At 35.5% G+C, this 25,043-nt stretch overlaps 1 protein-coding gene across 1 annotated transcript in view; it reads left to right on the top strand.

Annotated features, from left to right (window-relative positions):
• The window catches only part of HCN1 (hyperpolarization activated cyclic nucleotide gated potassium channel 1), a 386,411-nt gene that overhangs the window by 269,024 nt on the left and 92,344 nt on the right, over nt 1-25,043 (top strand). The window contains exon 4 of the mRNA XM_042960321.1: nt 9,818-10,036. Coding sequence (XP_042816255.1) covers nt 9,818-10,036 — 219 coding nt within the window. The remainder of the gene's footprint in view (nt 1-9,817; nt 10,037-25,043) is intronic.

The following is a 25,043-nucleotide window of genomic DNA, read 5'->3' on the forward strand; positions in this document are numbered from 1 at the left end:
GTGGTTCAGTCAGTTAACCATCCAACTTCGGCTCAGGTCATGATCTCATGGTTTGTGAGTTTGCACCCTGCATTGAGCTCTGTGCTAATGGCTCAGAACCTGGAGCCTGCTTCAGATTTTCTTTCTCCCTCTTTTTCTGCCTCTCCCCTACTCATGCTCTCTCTCTTTCTCTCTCTCTCTCAAAAAAAAAAAAATAAACATAAAAAAAATTAAAAGCAAAATTAAGATAAAATGAAATAAGGGACACCTGGCTCAGTCAGTTAAGCCTTCCACTTCAGCTCAGGTCTTGATCTCAGGGTTCATGGGTTCAAGCTCCACATTGGGCTCTGTGCTGACAGCTCAGAGCCTGGAGCCTGCTTAGGATTCTATGTGTCCCTCTCTCTCTGCCCCTCCACCGCTCATACTCTGTCTCTCTCTCTCTCCCTCTCTTTCCCTCTCAAATAATAAACATTAAAACAAAATAAAATAAAATAAAATATATTTACTTACATTTACTTGTATAAGCAAGCAATGAAAATATTTGCTCAAAATACTAATTATAGAAAAATCACACTTAAAATCTTAAAATAATACCTGATTTTGGGCCTTTCTATAACAAGTATTAATTAACTCTTAGTATAAAAAATTAGGCTAATAGACATACCAACTTAAAAAATAATGTATTGATATGTTTAATTTTTATTTTAAAATAATGCACTAGTGCATAAAGAAATACGAGAAAAAATATCCATAATCTCAAGCATGATTAAATTTTAATTTATCAATCTACTTAATGCAGATTTTGTATTTTATCATGCGATTGAAGCAGGAAAACATATATTTAGAATTTGAGGGATTAATTGTCCAGGGAACAAGTCTAGAACTTAAAATAACCAAACATCATTCTTTTTATGGCAACAGTAATCTAGTTATGCAGTAACTTTATATTTTATTGCTAAAAGCTATTTGAATCCTTCTGTAATGCAAAAGGATTGATTTCAAGAGCACAAATGTTTGGAAGCAGATCATAACAGTCACAAATAAGAAAAATAAATACATTTTTCCAACTGAAAAATATATGTAATTGTATATTATTTTTTAAAGTGTCATTTCTAAAAATCATGGCATTTAAATTACTTGGAGATAATGCTACCAAGAATACAAATACGGAGGCGCTTGGGGGTTCAGTCAACTGAGGGTCCAACTCTTGATTTGGGCTCAGGTCATGATCCTGGGATCATGGGATTGGGCCCCACATTAGGCACCATGCTGAGCATGGAGCCTGCTTGGAATTCTCTTATTCCCTCGACCCCTTTCCCATGTGCACGTGTTCTCTGTCTCTTTCCCTCTCTCTCTCTCTCTGAAATAAAAATTTTAAAAAAGTTCAAAAAATATAACCATGTATTTCAAGGTTTCAAGAGCTTCTATCATTTGATTTGCCTGGAAATAATTCATTACTTCCTAATTTAAAAACATAGTGCTAATGTTATGGAACAAGGTTGACAAGTTATGAAATCAAAGCACAATGTTGACAGGTTCTCTTTCTTCTTGCCTACATTGGAGTTAATATTTGCTTTCAAAGCACTATACTGGGAGGAAATGCCACATCATATATATTTTTTTAAGAAATATTCTTTCTCATTATCTACATTTTGACCTTACACACAACATAGCTGTCAGCCTTTTCCCTGAGTCTCCTTAGGAATTGCATGTAGAGTGTTTCTACTGAATAATTCAATTTAGGACGGCCTCATTGAGTTGATCTCCACTTGTCTTCCTACTGACCTTATCACTTACTATGATCTATAACAAAACGTGATGAATAATGTTTAATTCAACTAAGATACCTCCTCAAAGATGTTTCTTAAATGTTTCTGTTTGTAATTTACAAATCCAGCAATTCTAGGGGACATACTTCCAAAAACAAAAATGCTCAAATGAGTACTTAAAAACAAGGATAGCTCTATTTCAATCACTAATCAGTATAAATCTTGCTCCTGATGTCTATCCATTGTTACCATACTTCAGCACTGTAAAATTGATAGAGAACAACAATTTATTACCCTGACTCTCTTCTCTTATACACAGATTAAGTAAACTCATGTTCAGTTGAAGGTACACTTTGGAATTGGTGACCTGTTATGCTACACTTCTTATGACTTCAGGCAGATTATGCTCAGCTGTATTCCTTATCTTGAGAACTTCTTAATGTATCTTTGTATCTGATTGGCATTGCTGAAATTGATGTAAATGATAAGTTTATTCAGTGGTTGAAGAAGTAAATTGAAACTGATCAAAATTTGATACTTTAGCTGTTGATGTATATATTTCTGAGTCAAGTTCTATATATCCAAGTTTGCTTCTATATATCCAATTTTGCCTACTTAGATTCATGCTTGTATTTGATTTCAAATGATAAAGAAGAATTCATTCAGATGTTCAATAATGGAATATTTTGTCCTTCTAAATTAATAGAATTTTGGTTCATATAAAGATGATGGACCAGAGAACTTTTATACCTGTGGCAGAATACTAAATGGCTTAGTTTGAGTTTGACCATCCTAAGTCAGAAGGTGTAGGGAACTCTAGAGTAAACATTTCTTTTCTTTTTTTGTCATAGCCCTGATCCAAATTAAGTAACGGTGTAAACAGTATATCAAACAAATGCTTAGAAACTAGATTAACCTAGACTATAAACCTAAAATATATTTTTTTCTGTATGAAAGTTGCCAGATGGAATAATCAAATTTACTTATATATATTCTTGTTAATTGACTCAATATGTTTTCCTCAAAAAAATAATTACATTCAGTGATGCCTCAGTGAAGTGATGACTTAAATGAGCAAACTCTTTGAATAATAAAAATCTATAAGGAACAGTTTGTTGGTAAATCATTGCCTACATGAAAACAAGAGAAACCCTGATTAAATCAGAGCTAACAGATATTTATTTCCTTTCAATAGGATTCAAGTCATATGGAAGTTGGTAATATTTGGATCATATGATAAATCACGTGGAGTATATAGTCTTCCCATTCATGTTATTATTTTTGATGTAGACTAAAATACAATAGAGTCATTTTTTTTTAAATGAAAGGAGAACAGCCACATAATAAAAGAAAAAAGAAAAGAAAAGAAAAGAAAAGAAACATTCCTGGACCTTCACCAAGCCCTATCAGATCTAGTTTTCCCTTCTTATTTTTTTTTTTAATTTTTATTTATTTTTGAGAGAGAGAGAAATAGAGCACAAGTTGGGGAGGGGTAGAGAGGGAGGGCGACACAGAATTGGAAATAGGCTCCAGGCTCTGAGCTGTCAGCACAGAGTCCAACACAGGGCTCGAACTCGTGAACCGTGAGATTATGACCTGAGCTGAAGTCAGATGCTCAACTGACTGAGCCACCCAGGCACCCCCAAGTTTTTCCTTCTTTAGGTCTCCTCTTTGCCTGATGTTGATTTTCTACATTAAATAAGGGTTTTCATGTGAGATTTGAACTGATCAGTTAGTCTTTCAGCCTAATATTTTGCCTGAAATCATGAATATAATGTTTATAAAATCAAGAGCAGTGTCATGTAGTAGCTAATGGTATGGTCTCTAGAGTCAGATTGGGTTCAAAACAATGAATCTTCCACTTATAAACTTGTAACCTTGGGCAAGTCACGATGTTCTCTACCTCAATATTATCATTTATCGAATGGCAATAAGAACAATCAGATGAAAGATTGATTAGATCAATACAATAATTGGTGCTTTGAGCAGTTTAGAGCCCTTCATGTTGTTACCATCACACTGTTTTTCAAGGATAACCCCATGTGTGTGTTTTATTGCCATAGTCAACCTACCTTTCTGGCTTGAGCTTTTTGTAGCTGGGATTGTAACGGTGGATGGTGCTGGTGGAGAGGGTAGGAGCCAATAAAGAGGATGCCGGTAATGGTATAAATATCATTCTTCCATTTAGGGTTCTTTCAGCAGCAGCCTCTGAATCACATGGCTGCTGCCTAAATACTGACATTCCACTGTGAGGGCTGGGTTGGCCCTCATGTACACAATGTGCATAGACAAAATTCAATGTGTAAAGAGAATGATTCTGGTCTTGTAGAATAACAGAAAAGATCCCTACACCTGATCAGTCTCCTCTGTAAAGAAAAGCCTAAATTGCTTGAATCTTTCTGAATTTTCCATAACCTCCTGAATTATTCTACTTTCCTTTTTCTTTTACCATTTCATAAAAATCTTATATGCTGAATCCTATAGACCTTATCTCCTCAAAATTATTTGTGGCTGTTCTTGTTTTATACTTTATGCTTTTATGCTATTTCACTTTTCATTTCACCTCCCTTAGGCTTCCAATAGCTTTTAAACATAGCTTTTCTTTAGTCATTGTTAAATCCATCTATTACCTCGCCACAGCTGTAGTTTGGGCCATATAATTCCTTCTTTTTAATATTCTTTTGTTTATTTTTGAGAGAGAGGGTGGGGGAGAGGTAGAGGGAAAAAAGAGAGAATTTTAAGCAGTCTCTGCGCTGTCACTGTAGAGCCTGACTTGGGGCTTGAACTCATGAACTGTGAGATCATGACCTCAGCCGAAGTCAAGAGTCTGTCACTTAATGGACTGAGCCAACCAGGTGCCCCTGAGCCACATAATTGTTTGCTGTGAGGGAGCTTCTCTGTGAATTGATGGAGTGGGGGGGGGGGGCACTTACTAGCTTCACTAGCCTGTACCTATTAGATGTTAACAGCACTTCCTCCAGTTATAAAAAAAAAAAATTCAGCAATGTTCCTTGGGTGACAGAATCATCCTCAGTTGAGAACCACTGTTATATAAAAGTAACATATCTCAAAAACACTTATATATGAATAATCACAGATTCAGGGAAATCTTTTTAACCAATACAGAAAGTTCAGCAGCTCACAGGGAAATTGTAGATTTATTTTCCTACATAAAGTAATCAAAATGTTTGTATGGCAAATTATATCATTAAAAATAAATAGGAAAACAGTAAATTAGGAATAGACATTTAAAGCAAATAGTTAAAGAATTGATATCCAGTCTTCAACTATGTATTACGAATTCATAAGAAAAAAACAAGAATTTCATCAGAAATGAGAAGTCCAGTATATTAATAAGTATATGAAAACATTCTCAAATTCTTCGTCTGAGAAATGGAAATAAAAATAACTGTGGCTTCAAAACACAGGGTCGCGGGGCGCCTGGGTGGCTCAGTCGGTTAAGCGGCCAACTTCGGCTCAGGTCATGATCTCACGGTCTGTGAGTTCGAGCCCCGCATCGGGCTCTGTGCTGACAGCTCAGAGCCCGGAGCCTGTTTCAGATTCTGTGTCTCCCTCTCTCTCTGACCCTCCCCTGTTCATGCTCTGTCTCTCTCTGTCTCAAAAATAAATAAACGTTAAAAAATAAAAATAAAAAAATAAAACTGTGGGCTACTATTTCTCACTAGAAAAGGTGATGAAGTGTGATTTTACTTGTTTCTGGAAAAGTTACAGCCTTTTGAAACATTCTGGCAATATATTTCAAAACCAATTGAAAACTTTACTCTTTGACCCAACAAACACACTCCTGAGAATCTATTTGATAGAGATAAAGGTTATATGTACAAAGTTGTTTATTACAGAATAGTTTGTAGCGGCAAAAACTAGAAAACAGTAGAAAAATACGAGAATTAACTATAACAAAATCAACAATGGGTAATTGACATAGTTACATGAACACTAGATTATTTGGAGGAATTTTCCTGTGATAAAAGCTAAATGCAGGGAAGTATATATGATATGATCCATTTTTGTAGGGGAAAAAAAGCCAGAATCTGTGTGTGTGTGTGTGTGTGTGTGTGTGTGTGTGTGTGTGTGTTGGGTATGTGCCTAAGGAGATAAATGAAAATGAACCTAAACACACATTCTTACTTTGGCTATTATGTAACTGCATTCCTCTGGAAAATTGAAATGCTCTTCTCCAGCTCCACTTACCGTTTCCCCTCAAAAACAAAGAAATAAACAATACGAACATAATTAAAATGGGGTCTCCCCTGGACACCCCATTGGCTTTTGAATTATTCCCATTATATCTATGTCCATCAAGACGCCTTAACAACATGACTATGCCCCTGTGTAAGGAAGGGAATCTTGCATTAGATTTAACAGCACAGTCAAAATTTATTTATTCACCCTTTTTTTCAACAACAGTGTTTTCAACAAAAAATATTTAGTGTGTCCACCGAATCATGCAATTTAGAGTTTAACATGATCAATGAGACATAGCCCCAGCCCTAATCTAGGAGTAGATGCCAGGCAAATGAGAAGATCATCATGTACCAGATGGAAGTCACCACAACAAGGGAATTGGAGTCCCAAGGGAGCCCGGAAGAGATTTAAAGCCAGTGAGAAACAAACAAAGCTTATTTTTTTCTTTTCTGTTCGTTCTTTGAATAGATCTTAGGAATTAAAGCCTTTGCAATAAATTCATTTTTAGTATATCAGTGTATTACTGAGTTGAATTTCAGGAAGTTTAATGTCACTTTAAATAACATGTATATTCAAGATTTTTATAGAACACATTTCTTTGTTCATTGAATACTCCATTTCTAGTTCCTGGAACATCTAGAATTTGGGCAACCTTAGGTTTATTTGTTAAGTATAGCTATGTATTTTCATGTGTGAAAAAAAGTGTAAGGAATGAATTTTATTTCTCAAAATGAAAACTTGTGCGTGGGTCCATTATACTGTATGCATAGTATAATATGCAAATAATTTTCATTTCTTAAAATTGAATCTCATTTTTACACCTGTGTGTGTGTGTGTGTGTGTGTGTGTGTGTGTACACATGGATGGATGCATGGACGGTTGGATGGGGCAACATGACCTTATTTTATAAGTAACAATGAATTTCACTTTAAGAAACTTAACTCTTTCAACCAAACGGGGCTGGTTATTTTTGTCAGCAGCCATATGCAATTCCAAAGTTTATGAAGTTGGATGTTTCAGCTTTATCATGTCCTATTTTTCCTAATTGGATAACTCCATTAAAACATGAACAAAAAATTATCTATGTATATTCAATATTTTTTTAAATAACTTAAAATTTTCCAATAATTTAAGAGTTAATTCGACAAAGGCAGGGATATCTTTGTGTGTATGTGGGCATGACCTTTTAGTTGCACAGGGACCCACTTCCAGAAGGAACTTGTGCTTGTTATAAAGCTCCGCTGCTGCTATCTTGATATTCTCAATAACTTTATCTGTGAATTTATGTTCTGTAAATGAAGTTCACTGGGACAGTGGAGCATGAACATGACCATGAGCATTGGAGCTTCAGGGGGCCACTCTGCATACACAGGTTCAGACCCGCAGGCAAAGTGGGCAACACAGAAGCCAAGCAATTGGCCTGACAGCAAGGTGCATATCTGCCTGCCTCCGCAGTCTGGGATGCTGTGTCCCCAGTGTGGCCAAGCCAGAACTGGGCCAGATTACCAGTGGCAACAGCAACCCCCAAAGCAACAGCAGCAAAAGCAACAAATGGAAGAGGTAGGAGCGGCTCCCCCACTGCCGGCAGGGACAGGAATCTTGGTGAGAGGACAGCTGCCTATCAGTCCCAGGATCCCATCCCTGCAGTATCTACACGAACATTAAATCTGCCTAAATCCCAAAATAATGCTTGCATAACTCAGATGGTAAACTTTGTCAGCAAATTATTACAAAGTTAAGGTGTATACATGGATGTTGCAATAAAACATATCAGGGAGTTATTAGAATTTTTCACAGTTTACAATGTCCAGTTTTGAAAACTCCTGCAACATTGCAAAGCAAATATCCACCAGCCTAGAAATACAGATTGAATTTAAAGATCATCATATTTGATGGAAAATAACACTATCTTCATATGAAACTCTAAATGAACCGATGAATAGCAAAAAAAGGAATTTTTTGTATAATTTTACCTTATAATTGAAAATAAAGGAATAAAATACATAAACAGGCATTTTGGATTATATACGAATTATGAAACTACTTTTGGTTTCTTGCACAACCTCAGCAAGTTATAGGAAATGTCAGAGGTAATATTAAAATGTCAGTGCATACATTTACATTAAATTCAACATATAGACAGTGTAAAGGATCTTTGTTGTGATGGAATTGTTCTGTATCTTGACTCTGGTGAGGAATACGCAAACTTATACAGGCGTTAAAATTGTATAAAACTTAAGTACACACACTAACAAGCACCTTAAATCAGTGCAATATGAGTGAGATCAATGGATTGTACCCATGTCAATTTCCTGGTTGTAGCATTGTACATACTTTGCAGGATGTTACTATTTTGGATGAAAGGTGCATGGGTTCTCTATTATTTCTTAAAATTTGCGTGTTAATCTATATTTATCTTAAAGTAGAAAGTTTAATTAAAAATCACATTCATACATGAAACTAGTTTGTATAGAGTTAAATCTTCATTGAAAAATGTTCCATTAGAATCATCAGCTCCAGATGTACTAAAATTTATGTTAAATCAGAAATTTATGCCAATGTTATCATAATCTATAGAATATTCTAAGTAGTTCCAGTAATAGGTGCATCAACAGAAAGATCTTTCTTAAAATTTCTCAGAAACTATCAGAAATTATTTGTGATCTTACCTTAGCCAAAACAAGTGATGTCACTTACAATTTTATAGTTGAAAATGAAATTGCTAATTGTAAAAATGTTGATGACCTAAGAAATGGATTTGCAGAAAATTAAACCAGAAAAATTATATGATCAATATATCACAATAATACAGTAGTTCTATTTATCATATTATATATAACTATGACACAAAAATATTATTTTTTGAAATATATAAATTTATGTTGTTATTCATCTATCGCTATTACTATCATAAGTAATAAAATATTTTGAAGGAAAATTTAGTATCTATTATTATCTTTAACAGCACTTTTTTCTTACATTTTGAACTAATGGATCCCAAATTTTCATTTTGCACTGGACCTCATAAATTTTGTAAGTCTTGGGCCAGGAACTTGATACAAATTGATCCAAATAGTCCTTTAAATTTTATCAAAGGGTAGATAAGATATATTGAATAGCTTATTTTTGTAGAATAGAGTTTGGAGTAAATTTTTGAAAGGTTTCAGAAATTGCATCCAGTAACTAATCTCAGAAGTCAGCTCTTTTTTTTCCAGAGGGTTTGCCAAGATATTATTTTGCTTATTTTATTTTATAAAAAACCAACAAGATTCATCCATCATCAATCCTGACATTTGAATCCCAATCTACATTACCCTGAAAGAGGACTTCAGGGAAGTCTTTCCATTTATCAGACCTCCATTGCCAAAATGTTTGTGTATTTTTCATTTAAGAAGTATGGAATTAAGGACTATGCAAATATATCCATTTGGATTTTAAATCTAAACATCGTAGTTTTGATAAAAATTCCTATACATAGACCCATCACCTTCATACTTACCTGCAACATTTCTCATCTTGCAAATACGTTGCAAGAAAATGACCAGATTTCCTTGAAACTTTGGAGTCAGTCTATCAGCATTTTTATATGACAGTCACACCATTGTCCCAAAAGGAATTTTAGTTTTAAAGACAACAAACCTAAAACTGACTGGAATGCATATATTATCAGTAGATTGTTTCTGTTTCCTAGTGGTAGGCAAGTTTTGGAAACCGCAGGTCATTTGAGTAGCAATTAAATGTTCCATTACAAGGATGTTTCTCCATACTCGTTACTCTATAATGTTTTTGTGTACGGGTCATACTCACTTTTTATTCTGCCATCCTAATGACTCAGCCTGTTTTCTCTTTCCCTTCTCTTCCAGAATGATTCGTGGGGAAAGCAGTATTCATATGCACTCTTCAAAGCTATGAGTCACATGCTGTGCATTGGGTATGGAGCCCAGGCCCCAGTCAGCATGTCTGACCTCTGGATTACCATGCTGAGCATGATCGTTGGGGCCACCTGCTATGCCATGTTTGTTGGCCATGCCACGGCTTTAATCCAGTCTTTGGATTCTTCAAGGCGCCAATATCAAGAGAAGGTAATTTGTGTCATCACTACCATCTCCAACCAGCTAGTTTGTAAATTGAATTAATAGTGTTCACAGTAACTAAACCATTATTCTGTCAAAAACATAATGAAACAAAGTGGATAAAACAGGAAAACACAGTCTGTTTTGATATTTTAAGGTTGCTTTAAGATGCTCGCTATATAGTTATTTGTTTTCAATTTATTTGTTGAATAACGTTTTTAAATCTGAATTTACATTCACAGAAAAAACAGTTACATGTTTCAGAATGCATTAAGCTGATTGAAAGTATGATCATCGATCTTGTTCTATCATATTTCCACAGTAAAATAACGCCTTCTCTAATGTATGTTAGAAAAATGTTAGCGATTAAATGAAAACAGGCAGCCATTGCACATGTCCCTCTGTTTCTCTGCATTACAATCGTAATTTATATTATAATCCATATGCTTAGCTGAACATATGTTGCTCTTATATCTAGATAAGTCACCACACCCTCTAGTCTTAAAAATGCATATTAACAGCTGCTGTCGTGCATTCTTCTGCACAATGTGTTAATTAAAATGATTGCAGCTCTAAACTTTTCTCGAGAGAGAGAAAAGTAAATATATGCAATGATACATTCATTGAATTTTTTTTTTCATATGCTGAATTACTTTCGCTGGGGCTAAACTTTGGATAGTCAGACAGTAATTGTATACTCGACCAAACATCCTTAACTTTTTGACAGATAAAGAAGAGTATTTCCTAAGTGAAGGAAGATTTTATAATGCAGAAGTTTAGTTAAACATGGCAAACTATATAGTATACACCTCGCCAAAGAGCACTTCTGGAAGCAATGGCTAAAGTAGTTCTAGAATACTTCTAGTGAGTGATAACCAGCTTAGACTTATACTTACTTACAAAATAGCCAAAGATTGTTTCAGTTGTTGTTTTATTTACAGACATTTTCAACACTATAATCACACAATGCGAGAAAAGGAACCCAGATACTTTATTTCCCTTGAATGTAATGACACTGCCATCAACTACTGCAATGAGCAAGTTGGTATTTTGTTACTGAAATAATGAAGAGGTGAACCACCAAAATTGCTTCAAGGTTCATTTTAAAATAAAGCCTCCAATTAAACTGGAAAAAAACAAAGCACATAGTAAGGGAGAGGAGACTTCATACAATGGTGACTGTGACTGAAAATTATATACTCAAAGGAATTTGGGCTAACATAATGGAGATTTAAGATAAGATTGCAGCAAGATGTATGTTTCTATTATACTGTTTTTTTCTCTTTCAGTTGATACTGCTTTAGAAAAAAAATGCTCTTTTCCCATCTCCTTCTGTCTGCATCATTGGTACCTATTTTTCTTAAAACCAAATCTTCAATTTCTGGTATTGCATTTATTACCATTGCACTGCATGTTAGGTGAATTCACTATTTTTATGTTTTTAGACCTGCTTTAAAGCCAGGCTTAGGGGCGCCTGGGTGGCTCAGTCAGTTAAGTTTCCAACTTCAGCTCAGGTCATGATCTTGTGGTTCGTGAGTTCAAGCCCTGCATCAGGCTGTATGCTGACAGCATGAAGCCTGGAGCCTGCTTGGGATTCTGTGTCTCTCTCTCTCTCTGCCCTTACCCCACTCATGGTCTGTCTGTCTCTCTCTCTGTCTCTCTCTCTGAAAAATAAATAAACATTAAAAATTAAAAAAAAATAAAATAAAAACAAAGCCAGGTTTAACTTGGAAACCCAATTAATTCAACTACGCAATCATAGACATTTATAAGCAAAAATGTTATGATGCCTGCAATAATTCAAATCGTCAAGTTCTTGATATTACAAGGGCTTAATAGAAGGCAAGCGTACTGAGGTAATCCTTTGTTACTTTTTTGACATATGGTACAATCTACACAGAAAGAGCTGATTACAAATATATATATATATATATATATATTTCATTACAAATATATATATATATTTCATTACAAATATATATATATATATTTCATTACAAATATATATATATATATTTCATTACAAATATATATATATATATATATATATATATATATATTTCCTTATTCTGAATGTTTCCTAAACTAGAGTTATACAATATATGACCTTTTAAATGTTTTCAAAGTTCATCAAAATTGTAACATATATCAGTGTTTAGTTACCTTTTTTTGGCTCATTTATATCCCATTGTATGGATATAATACATTTGTTTATCCATTTATCAGTCGATGGACATTTGAGTTGTTTCCTCCTCTGGCTATTGTGAATAGAGCTGCTGTTAAAATTTGAGTACAAGTGTAATATGAGTATCTGTTTTCATTGCTTTTAAGCATGTACCTAGGAGTGGAATTGCTGGGTCATATAACAATTTTATGTTTATCTTTTTGACAAGCTGCTTTTTCTTGTAGTTAATATTTGTCTTTAAGTGTATTAGAACCATCTCCATGGATGACTGTAAAATTAATGTCGATATTATTTTCACTGATGTTATTTTTCATCAAAAATAATTTTATATTTTTGAGGTAAAAGAAAGAGCTCCAATACATTTTATAGTAGTCATTCAGATTGCACTGGTTCAGCCCACCTAATCTGGCCCCAGAATTCATTCCTCGACATTGTCTGTTGTCTCTCCATCACTTGCCCTACAGTTTGGCTGCAGTAAAAGTATTGATCAAATCTAGTCTAGTGCACTACTGTATGCTCTAGTCTACTGCAAGTTATCCAGCCTACTGTGTATGTCTGGGATCTCAGGGTCATTTAATTCTGTCTTCCTAGGGAACATCTGTTCGTTCTTGCTTTCCCAACCTGAAGTCGTTCTATCATCCTAAGCAGTAGCATTAGGTCCTCTGATTTTGAGATCCTTATCTACACAATTCCCCAATGATAGTAATCTGAAAGGGCTAGAGTGTCGTCATCATCATCATCGTCACCACCATCATCATCATGATTATTTTCACTCTTGACCAAAAAAAATGTGATGTAGCATTGCAGATTAAACTCTGACTTGAATCACACTGTATGCTGCTGATTTCATGGGGTATCATGTTTTGTATTCTGATATTTCAGACAGCTACATTTTCCCCTTCTGCCAGATAAGGTGACTTTAAAGCATGAGACAGGTGGCATTTAAAATGTGCCTCTCCTGATGCTCTGCTCTGGATTACTAGCAGGCTTCATAGTTTCTGTAACTGGGATATTGAACAAGCTCAATTTCAGAAATAACCAAAGCAATCATATTTTTTGTCTCCAACTGTTTATTTAGCAAAAGGGTCATTTTTTTCTGAACAAATAAAATCCCTCCAAGATCTTTTTGGGGCTAGAAACCAGGAATTAGAACATACTCCATAGGCTCTCTTCTCTCTCCTGTTATAAGCCTATTAGGAGCTACTATTTGTCACTAGGGAGAAGACACAAGGAGGGATTAAAGGGAAGGGAAGAGGCAGTTTTTTGTTGTCGTTGTTGTTTTTAGTTTATTTATTTTGAGAGGAGAGAGAGAGAGAGAGAGAGAGAGAGAGAGAGAGAGAGAATATGCATGTGCGGGAGGGACACAGAGAGAGAGAGAATTCCAAAGCAGGCTCCACACTGTGAGTGTGGACCCTGATGTGGGGCTTGAACTCACAAACCATGAGATCATGACCTGAGCTGAAACCAAGAGTTAGACGCTTAACCGACTGAGCCACATAGGAGCCCCAGGAAGAAGCAGTTTTAATCCCTTGTTAGATGTGTTATGCTAGTGTTCTTTGATGGGTATGGCAGATGATTAAAGCTGACACTTCTTTATGAGATCCTTTGGGCTCTTCAGGTAACACCCCCTGAGTCTCCCTCCTGTACTTCCTTAGTCCTGCGAAATCCAGAAGTTATCTCCAACCTCCTTCTGCTCTGGGCTCCTTGCTTTGCCAGGTGGTACTCTTGGACAGGACCCAAGATGTAAAGCTGGCCCCCCTGTGTGGCTCAGATCTGGTCCACAGAGAAGCACTCCTGCGTCCCTCTCTTCACCCATCCCTCAGTGTTCTGCCTCCTACCACCAAAGCAATGAGGATCCTGTGTCTAGCCTTCCCCAATTCTTTGGCAGGAGTCAGACCCTGTCCACAAGTTAATTCTGTGTTCTTATATGTGACCCCCAACAATATGATCTTATTTCAGAGATACCCAAGTGGTTTTCTTGAAGGTGTCTCCCCAGGTAAAGTGTTAGAAGGTAGCCCTCCCACCCTCTATCCCAAAGGGGGCTGAGAAAGGGACTCAGAAAAATCACTCTCTCTGAAGAAACCTGCTCAGGAAAATTCTCATTCTACCTTCTTGACATCTGTGGAGCTCTGATGGAATTGAGACCTCCTGGAGGCTTTATCCTTGCATCACCATTTACTTTTATAAACCAGTATATGAGAGACCACTTTATACAGGCTGTTTGTAGTTAAGTTCTGGAGGAGTCAAAAGTTATGTGCAGATTTTCAACTGTGCTGTGGGGTCACCACCCTTAACCCCCATGCTATTTCAAGGGTCACCTGTACATATAAATGTTCCCTAGTCAACTGTTTGGAAATGTTGATTGAAAAATGCATCAGAGTATGGTTTCTTTGGATAAATGTGTGCACCTTGAACATTTAGTTTGTTGTCTCTGCCCTCCGTGCCAACTCCCCCATGTATTTTTAAGTGATTAAAACGTACTTTGGGGGCACATGAGTGGCTCAGTTAAGCTTCCAGCTCTTTATTTCGGCTCAGGTCATAATCTCATGGGTTCATGAGTTCGAGCCCAAATTGGGCTCCATGCTGACAGCCCTCCCCTGCTCATGCCTGCTCTCTCTCTCTTTCAGAATAAATAAACTTAAATAAAATAAAATAAAATAAAATAAAATAAAATAAAATAATTGTATAAAACAATTAAATTAAAAATTAGATATTTGGAAAATACCTATCTAGAAAAACTCCCCAAAGTATGCCTGGGTGGCTGTTAGTTAAGCGTCCAACTTCAGCTCAGGTCATGATCTCAGTTTGCGAATTTGAGCCCCACATCAGGCCCTGAGACAGCATGGAGCCTGGAGCCTGGAGCCTGCTTGGAATTCTTGGAATTCTCCCTCTCTCTCTGCCCATCCCTTGCTTTTACTCTGTCTCTTTCTCTCGCTCAAAAATAAATAAACATTAAAAAAAATTTAGAAAAACTCCCCAAAGTGATGAGTATTCCTTTTTTTTTTTTCTTTTTTAACTGACGTTGGGTAGTTACTCTCTTTTCTAGATAGGTCTGCAGTTCACCTACTCTTCAGGAGATGAAACTGCTTTTCATCATCCTGTGCCTTTGTACTACTGCAACTTAGTTCTAACACTTGGGCACCCCCAGGGAGCCTACTACTATTTTTAGACTTGTCACTCGCCTTCCTGTCATATAATTATAGTAATAGCAGCTTTTAGGTGTACAGTTTTCCCTCTGTAATAAGGAAGAATTGCAACATAAAACACATCATGAACTTAGAATAAGAAAAACTTTCAACTCACCTTGGTAGACTTAATGTACATGAAAGATTTTTAATGTAAAATTTGAATATGACTGAAGAATCGTGTTAATTATGAGGAAATTATCACATTGAAATACCTTTATACACTGAATAGCTTCCTGAATCCAGGAAGCAGAGCGTATAAATCCAAGACAGGTGCAGGAATGATTTGTTTAAATAGACCATGCTTTCTAATGGTAGAGCCCAAGACAGTGAGCCAGTGCTACTCCAGGCTTCAAATATTGATTATATTATATAAATTTTTAAAAATTACATATTCTCAATTTAATAATGATAAGAAATTTGAAAGCTAAATTTATCCAAAAGAACAATGATACAATTTTCTTCATCTTAGCATGAGTTTATATGACTCTCATGAAAGGCCCTTTGGACTAAGAAGGTATGGTTTAATAGAAGTAGTCTCTCATAAAAGTGAGTTGTATGTAATCCTATATGCAGCCATATTGAATTATACAGTTTTATGTAATCATAGTAACAACATAATATCCTAAACCTAGTCGGTCCAGGAAAATGTTTTTTTTTTCTTGATTTTAATTCATAATCCATAAATCCTTATTTTTTCCTTGTAAATGAAAAACTATTAACAGGACTATCGCATACATTTCTTAATCTATAGAAATCTTTTTGTTGTTTAATCAGTCTAATCTCCCAAAGTTGTATAAGCTAATGGTATGACCAAAGACAAAAAGCTAAGCACCAAGACCTCCTCTCATTTTCAATCCACTCAAATCCCATTTGCAATAAAGCAGATTTCACATCAGTTAAAGTTACTATGGTTAATGTAGATATTTTATTGGTAATACACCCTTCCAAAAGAATTTGGGTGAAGGACGGATGATGCCATATCAACTTTTAAATTCTTACAAATCTCTCCACCAAACTTCATTTCCAAGCAAATAAATTTTTCTCAACAAACTCAATGAGTCTGACCTGTTATACCCTTCACCCTACCCCTTTATATATTTTTACCCCTTTCACTATTTACATGGGTTATGCCCTTCTCTTGGGAGGGCTGTGACATCTTCGCTGATCATCTCAACCTATAGTAATTTGTTTATTGTATCTATTTTATCTGTCCAGGGGAGTATAAGCACCATGATGGGAACACTTGTTTCTCAACTTTTGTGTAGCTCAGCCCTATACACAGAAACCTCAGTATTATGATGCTGAGGTTACAACAGTACGCAGAAGGGACAGTGAGGATTTAGAATGTTTACTGGTCTGGCCTTTATTCTAACATAAATAGGAATAAGAGTTCACAATTTGAACTTTTCTGAATGCTGTCACTTGAGTGAGTATACATAACACATATTTTAAAAGTTATGTTGTTTATTTACTTATACATAAGTGTATTGTAAAGATCTTGCTTCATATTACAGCACTTACTTGCTTATGTATTATATGTATGTATTTAGCTTAAACACAGATGAAAACTTAATTTTCAATATGCTTTCTCCTCTGGAATTCTGAGATTGATTTCTCTGTAAGTAAAAGGTACATTATCAAAGTGTCTTTCATCAGGGTTGAAGCAATTTCTTTGTTTCTGGGTTGATCAGGAGGGTGTTCTCCTTTAGGACATGATGGAACCCATTGTCTAGAAAAGATGGATGGGTGAGTTCATCACTCTTGCCATGCAATTCTGAGTCTTCAAAAAAAAGACTCTATAACCAGAGCAAAGAGGAAAAATTTGGAGTAGTGACTACGATAGTTTGTAGGTAATGCTATTATTTTAAAAAGAAAGGAAGAACATTTACATCCTGCTTTTCAACCTATCTTCATTATCAAGAAATTTAGTCAGTTGAGCTGCTAGTTTGGTTTACTGATTTTGTGGGCTGTGTTAGTATTTATCCTCAGAAAAGCAAAGAGGCTTTGAAGTTATAACGATCTTGACCTTGGAAAATCAATTTGACCCAATGCTTAAATTAAAAATGGCTGGATGCCTTCATTTTCATTGGGAACATTCTTAGGAGGAAGATGTAGCTCTAAAATCCATGTGCATTCAGCAAAATGTTTCACTTGCTTTTTCTTCCTTCTTCGTAAAGTCTTCCTTCCTTTACAAATGAGAATGCCACGAGCACAACTCCCACATGGTTCCTTAATTAGTCAGAAAGATTTCCAATGCTGCTATACCATATACTTTTTGCTTCCCAGGAGCTGAATTTAACATACTCCGGTATGTTAAAGTGGTAGTATTGCCAAATGTTCACAGGCCAAGGAGATCCTAAGACTGGGGATATCTTTGAGATTTTCTCCTAGGAACACAGCCAGTGCAGTAGCCCTGGGGTTAGCTTCATATGGCCACTTGAGCTGCTAACAAACCAGGCTCCTGGCAGAATGATGATGCTTTATTTTCAGCAGAGAAAAATGTTTTACACTAAGTACTGTTATAATGATAGGAGCAAGTAAAGGGAAAGAGTTTGAAGCTGTTAATTTAACTAAGGTGAAAAATAGAAATTTGCCAGTTGTAAATCTCTTATACCACCAACTTTCAACCAACCTTTATATTTTAATATATTCTATGAGGAGATAGGATATCCCTTTTCACTCAATGATACTTTCTATACCAATATTCCACTTATAGACTGAAATTTCCCTTACCTTTGCTGTAGGTATTCATGGTTCCAGGGCTGCACAATGTGACAAAAATTGGCCCTTAACAATCCTTCATTTAATTCTTTGCAGTTTACATTTATCATTTGTAGCTCATCTAACAGCTTCTTGTAATGGCTCTAAAGTAGAGTTGCATTTTCTACCATTTTTCTTTTTTGATTGATCTACTGACTTAATTTTTTTAGAAATGTTTGAATTTTCATTTGAATTTGTACTCCCCAAAGTTCTCTTTCAAGTATTGTGCTATATTGGTTTTTTTGTCCCTTATATATCATAAGACATAAATACATTATTAGGCACTTTCACAGGGCAGAAGCTTGGTCACCAGAGATCCATTAGTCTGGCAAGAACCCACAATGGATAATAATTACTGAATGTCACTTGTATTTGCTTAGTCAGATCATGGGGTCACATTTGAAATAGGCCTTAAAGAATGCAGGATCTCCTTGGCCTGAGAACATTGGGCAACACAACCACTTTAAAGTACATTAAATTCAGCTCCTGGGAATCAACAGGCAGAGATAGTCACTATGAGAGAAATGCCCCAGAAAAGAGCCCTAATTTTGTGAAGATTGCTGGAAGACAGGAATAAAATCTACAAAGGCCCAGAGGTGGATATGTGTGGGAATATTGAATTGTCTAATTTGAGTGAAGCAAAAACTACCTTGCTGGGGAAACTGTGAAATAATATTGGGTTATAGTCCACATACAGTAGTTTTGAATGTGGAAATGATGAAATCGTACATTGGGGAAAGGATACCCACTGCAAAATTTTAGCAATGGGATGTAGTAACTGAAGCTGTCTTTTAGGAATGTAAATTAGCAGTGCATGAGATATGGTGTACTCTTAACCTAGACTATAAGGTTCCAAGATCAAGTAGATCACTACATAAATGCTTACTCTAGGTTAACACATTAAACAGGAACAGGAATTCCAGGCTTGTAAGTAAATAGGGACACTCTAGTTAATAAAACCATTGTAAATGACATTCTTTTAATAAGGAATTATAATCCAAATAGCCTCTAGAGATAAGGTGTTATGTGAGTCAGGTCCCAAATAGTCTATTTTTTTTAATCTGTTCAATGCATATCTATCAAATACTTACTATGTGTCAGGTCTGGTAATAGAGGCTAGGCATACAATGTGAACAAATAAATATGGTACTCTCCCTCATCAAGCTTCTTATAGTACAGTAGATGGGAGAGGGAGGGGCATAACACCCAGTAACAAGATTCGAAGAAAGCAGTGAACTCTTATAAAAATTTTCAAGTGCTATGAAAGGAAATGTAAAGACGCAATAAGGGATTTTAAGAATTTGACATGATTCCTATGGGGTGCAGTGGGGGCGGGGAGAAGAAAAAAAGATTTATGAAGAAACCCAAAGAATGAGTAGAAGGGAGAGGGTGAAGTGAACAACATGAGGGAATGCACAGAGGTGTGAAAAGGTTTGCCATGATTCAAGAACACACAGGAAAGTGTGCTTAGAGCAGAGAAAAGTGAAATGGCTCTGGATGAGACTGAAGAGATTAACATGTGTCAGGTTGGGAGAACCTCACTGGCCTACTTGACCATGTTGTACTGTATCCTAACGGCTATGAGTCTTGTAAGAATTTGAAGCAGAAGAGAGGTATGATTAGATTTGAAATTTTTAAGAGTGTTCAAAGCCTCTTGTAGGCAGCATATAGATGGGTCTTTGTTTTTCAATCCATTCTGTCACGCTATGCCTTTTGATTGGAGCGTTTAGTCCATTTACATTCAAAGTAATTATTTATAGGTATTTATTGTCATTTCATTGCTTGTTTTGTGCTTGTTTCTGAAAACTTTATCTGATTCTTTTTTGTCTTTCTCTTTTTCATGGTTTTCTGGTTTTCTTTCAAATGTCACATCTTCTTTATCCATTTGTCCATCATTGGACACTTGGGCACTTCCATATTTTGGCTATTGAAAATAATGCTGCAGTAAACATCGGGGTGCATATATCCACTTAAATTAGTGTTTTCATATTCTTTGGGTAATACCTAGTAGTGCAATTACTGGATCACATAATAATTCTATTTTTTAATTATTTGAGGAACCTCCATTCTGTTTTCCAAAGTTACGTATTGGTTGCATTCCCACCAACAGTGCCTAAGAACTCATGAATTTTGCACTTAACATATTGTCTGAACTTTAAATACAAATTAAGTACTTCCACTATACAAATGAGGCAAGTCTAAACCACTGTGATGCAAAATATTTTCAACTTTTTTCTGACTATACCAATATTTTACTTAAAGGGTACAAACATATTATTCAGATGATAATATAAGATAGATTATTATATTTCACATTTACTGCTTCAGCTTTGCCAAGTAAAATTATCTTAGAATAGTATATTCAATTTAAAAGATTTCTTGCTGTCCTCCTACTTCACCAAGTTATTATTAAAACTAATGAGCTAAAATTTTGGAAGTTATTTAAGCAATTGGGGAAAAGCCACTATTAAAATACGTAGCATTAGCATATTTAATGAAAAATAATCTTCAACTTCAGTATTGCAGTTTTATTAAGCAATATTCGGAGGGGATTCAAGATGTCTACTAAATGACACAAATAGATTATTTCCACTTTTTCCTCATTGAGAACAGATTGCTAGTAATCATGACTGCCTGAATTAAGTTCCACCCTTGAATTTAGTGGAAAAGCAACATATTAGAAACAGGTGCAGAGCTGCTGAAGGTAGGTACATGGAGGGGAAAGAGAGAAATGAATTTACAGCAGAGCAAGAATGGGAAAATGATTAAAAACCACATTTCACAGCTAAAAAGCCAGTCCTGTGGCACAATGCAGTGTAGGACCATGCTCTGTCTGCACAAGTAGCTTTCAACTGGTTTAGATCAGGCTCTGGTTGGAGGACTCCCATCCTGCATCTGGGTCCACCAAATTTTGACCAGTTTATAAAATGTATTTTTACTATGCTGTTTGTTCCCTCTGTTTTGGTGGCATATGGCAGGCAGATTGTACAGCTGAGCCGGTTCTATAGACATGAGGATTTTGGCTTACACATACTTTAAAAGGTGAGGAGGCTCTGAATCACGTCATAGTAATGGCCAGAAAATAGTGAACGGTTCATGCTTCTTACAAGAGCAGTGAACATTCTCAAACAGCCGCATGGGAATCAAGTAGATGATAATTGTGGAATTTTGTTTTCCAGTTTAGCCAAACTTACTTTTTCTTAAATTACATTCACCATTTAATTTCTCCAGGTTTTTCATCCAAAATTTTTAGTAGTTAAAAACAAACACAAAAATTCTAAAAAACACTTAAATTTACCTTTAAAAAGGTGGTAAACATTACTCCAAATATCAGGAATTTTACAACTGATTTGAGGAATGATTCTTCTGAAATGCTTTTAAAGGGTAAAGGGGTAAAAGTGTTAATTGTCTGGAAGTTTTCTTTATTGGAACACCATTCCCTGGTTGGATGACTCATTCTTCCTGGCTTCTTGGCAATATTGTAGCCTCCTAGTCATGCAAGCTACAGGAAGTTGTGCGTTGGAGAAATCATAAAATTTTAAAAATTACATTTATAGATCAATTCTCCTTTTTTAAAAAATGATTCAGATGACTAGATTCTAACTTCAATAAATTAACAAAGTCTTCTTTATGCAGTCACGGTAATAATAACTTTAATTAGCAATCTGAAACATCTAGCATAAAGAATGCCATATCACCACATTTTGTAGACTTATCATAAACTATCCCATTTTCCATCTGAGTTTTAGATATTAATAACTGGAGGCTAAATCTATGCAATTTTAAAGAATCATAACAAAGAAAATAATCAGTATTCTGAGAATGAGTACGTATGGGGGCTCACCTATATTAGAACATACCTATAGGAACGTATCTGCATTTTTTTTTAACTTTTTTTTATTTGTTTTTGAGACAGAGAGAGACAGAGCATGAATTGGGGAGGGGCAGAGAGAGAGGGAGACACAGAATCGGAAACAGGCTCCAGGCTCTGAGCCATCAGCCCAGAGCCTGACGCGGGGCTCGAACTCACGGACCGCGAGATCGTGACCTGAGCCGAAGTCGGCCGCTTAACCAACTGAGCCACCCAGGCGCCCCGTATCTGCATTTTTTAAATGGCTCGATTATCATCCAGATAGCTAATGCTATATAGACAACATTATCATCAATATTTCCTGGGCTTAAAAGATATTAGGTTCCATTTTTTGATGTTATCGACACTGGAAAGAAGGAAGATTTTTCTGTTTAGATATCCTTATTATTATTGTATTCTCAATTAATTCACATTTTAGAGATAAGAAGCCTGTGATCCAGAGAGATTAAGTTATATTCCATATTCCCACATCTAGCTAGCAGAGTGGCAACAATACAAAGCAGCATTCTTATTTTCTAACCCAGTGTGCTTTGGAGAGATGCATAGGGAGCTAAGGAGGATAAAATTATCAGAGGTATTTTACAGGTCAGCCTTTGCATTTTCCTTCCAACCTCCAAAAACAGACCATAGCATCCAAAGACCCTGTTCTCAGATGAAATTACTATGCTAAGATTGTTGCATTTGTATAAACAAATTTTGGGGGGAAAAAAAACCAGTGATGTTCAAGTCAGAGCATATTAATTGCCTTTTTCCTTGATCGAGACTGTGTACTTGGTAAGCAAGAGTATTAGTGGGCACTGTATACAGATATAAATAACTTTTCACTAAAACGTTATTTTGCCAGTGCTATTTAGATGCTTTTAGCTTTATAAACAGTGCATTTACACTTTAGAAAATCAATTTCCATGATTTTTATTGACAGTGAAATAGTAACCCACAGATTTCATATTGTCGTACAGTTTTTCTTTGATATAGTTAATGTAATATACACACCATTCAGATGTCGGAGGGCTGTTAATATCCCATTACATTCATCAATCAGGTTTTGTACACAAACCTTTTCATTTATTTGAAAGCAAATGTACATGCCACAGCAGCACGTTTATAGAACCCCTAGTAGTGCAAGGAGATCTAAAGGGAAACATGAGGGCAGAATGTGTTAAGCATTCATCGTTAGCATCTGCTAACAAACTTGCAGAGCAATTACTTTTTTTATTTAATAGTTGGAGAACCTGCCGTATAGATGGCTTGGAAAATTTATCTCACGAGCAAGACACAGAGCATTTCATTCTTTCAGAATTAGGTACGTCTGTCAGTGCCATGGGTTTGCTAGCAACTTTGTACATGTTTCTCAGCGGCTGTAGAAGTTCAGTTCTTTTCCTGGAGTAGATATATGTGAAAATACTACTTGAGTTAGCATTTTATTCCTTTGTATTTTAATATTAAATCATTGCTGGAAAATATTAAGTATTTTTGACATTAGCCGGAAATAACTCATTATTTTTAAATGAGTGAAAGTTAACTTATTAAAAAAAGTTAACTTATTAAAAAAGTTTTATTTCCTTATGAAATTTGAAAACTAGTTGTGGAAATTGAAATTATGTACTCATGTTTTAATACATTATTTATTTTTAAGAAAGCTAGTACAAAAGTGTTGCAGTAATTTAAAAGAAGAAGTGGTGGCATTAAACATATAACAGGTAGGAGCGCTGGGGTGACTCAGTCAGTTACGCATCTGACTCAGGTGATGATCTCATGGTTTGTGAGTTCGAGCCCCATGTCAGGCTCTATGCTCACAGCTTGGAGCCTGGAGCCTGCTTCAGATTCTCTCTCTCTCAGAAAATCAAATTAATTTTTTTTTAAATATACAAAAGGTATAATAGCATAGTAATCTGTAACAAATAAGCAGGGTATTCGAGTGATAATGTTTGTTCTGATATTACACAATGATGGGGGGAGCACTATAGGGTCTACTATTTTCTGTAGAAACTTGCCTAACATTCTTATATCAATGCAAGTTCTGAGCATTCCTCTGAGATTTTTCAGAAAACTATGAAGCTATCATCAAAAATACCTGGTTTCGTATGGAATATACCTTATTAATAGGCTTATGTTCTTCATTTCTGCACCTGCTAACCTTATTATTAATATTCTTATATAAATTAATGTTAAGAAATCGTGTAAGGAACCTAGCTTTGTTTCCTTGAAAAGAGCTTTGCAATATCATAACAAGTCTCCTCTAATGGAAAACACAGTATGATTCAGAGTAGCTGAAGATAGCTGCTAATAATTACTATGCTCACAGCACACTTATCTTGACTGTGCCATTTTCTCTAGAAAAGGAAATAACATTTAATATTTTCTAGTTTTACAAAGAGTAAGGGAATTAACCTCACGTTGAACAAGCAACAGGATGTCTTAATTGCTTATTGCAAAGGTTTCCTGTGTTATTAAAGTAACAAAAAGATTTTCTTAAGATCCTCTGACACTAAAATATAATATTACTGTATCTATGGTATATAAAAGGAGATTCAGATCTAGCAAGGGCACACAGTGTACAAGAAATTCATAGGTGTCTTATCAGGCATCAGGGTCATGATATTTTAGGCTCTTTAGTTTTTCTTACTTCTGTGGTAAAATATATATAACACAAAATTTATAATTATAACTATATTTTTCTGTACTCATGTTATAAACATGTTTAATAACCCAGAACTCAGCAATTTAGAATATTACTGTCCCCACAGTGTCATCCCCAATATAACTTCACTTCTTCCAGAGTGTCTTCATAGTATGCACTAGGTATCCATAATATATAGAGAAAATAATGAACTGGCACACTTCAACTTACTCTTTTGAGTTCTTGCTTTTTCTCTTAATGATATATCTTAAATACATTTTCATATTTGTCATTATTTAAAATTTGACTAGGGGTGCCTGGGTGGCCCAGCAGATGAGTGTCCAACTCTGGATCTCAGCCTAGGTCATGATCTCATGGTTCATGAGATTGAG

The sequence above is a fragment of the Panthera tigris genome, chromosome A1 (assembly GCF_018350195.1).
Source record: "Panthera tigris isolate Pti1 chromosome A1, P.tigris_Pti1_mat1.1, whole genome shotgun sequence".
In the NCBI taxonomy this organism is placed as follows: Eukaryota; Metazoa; Chordata; class Mammalia; order Carnivora; family Felidae; genus Panthera; species Panthera tigris.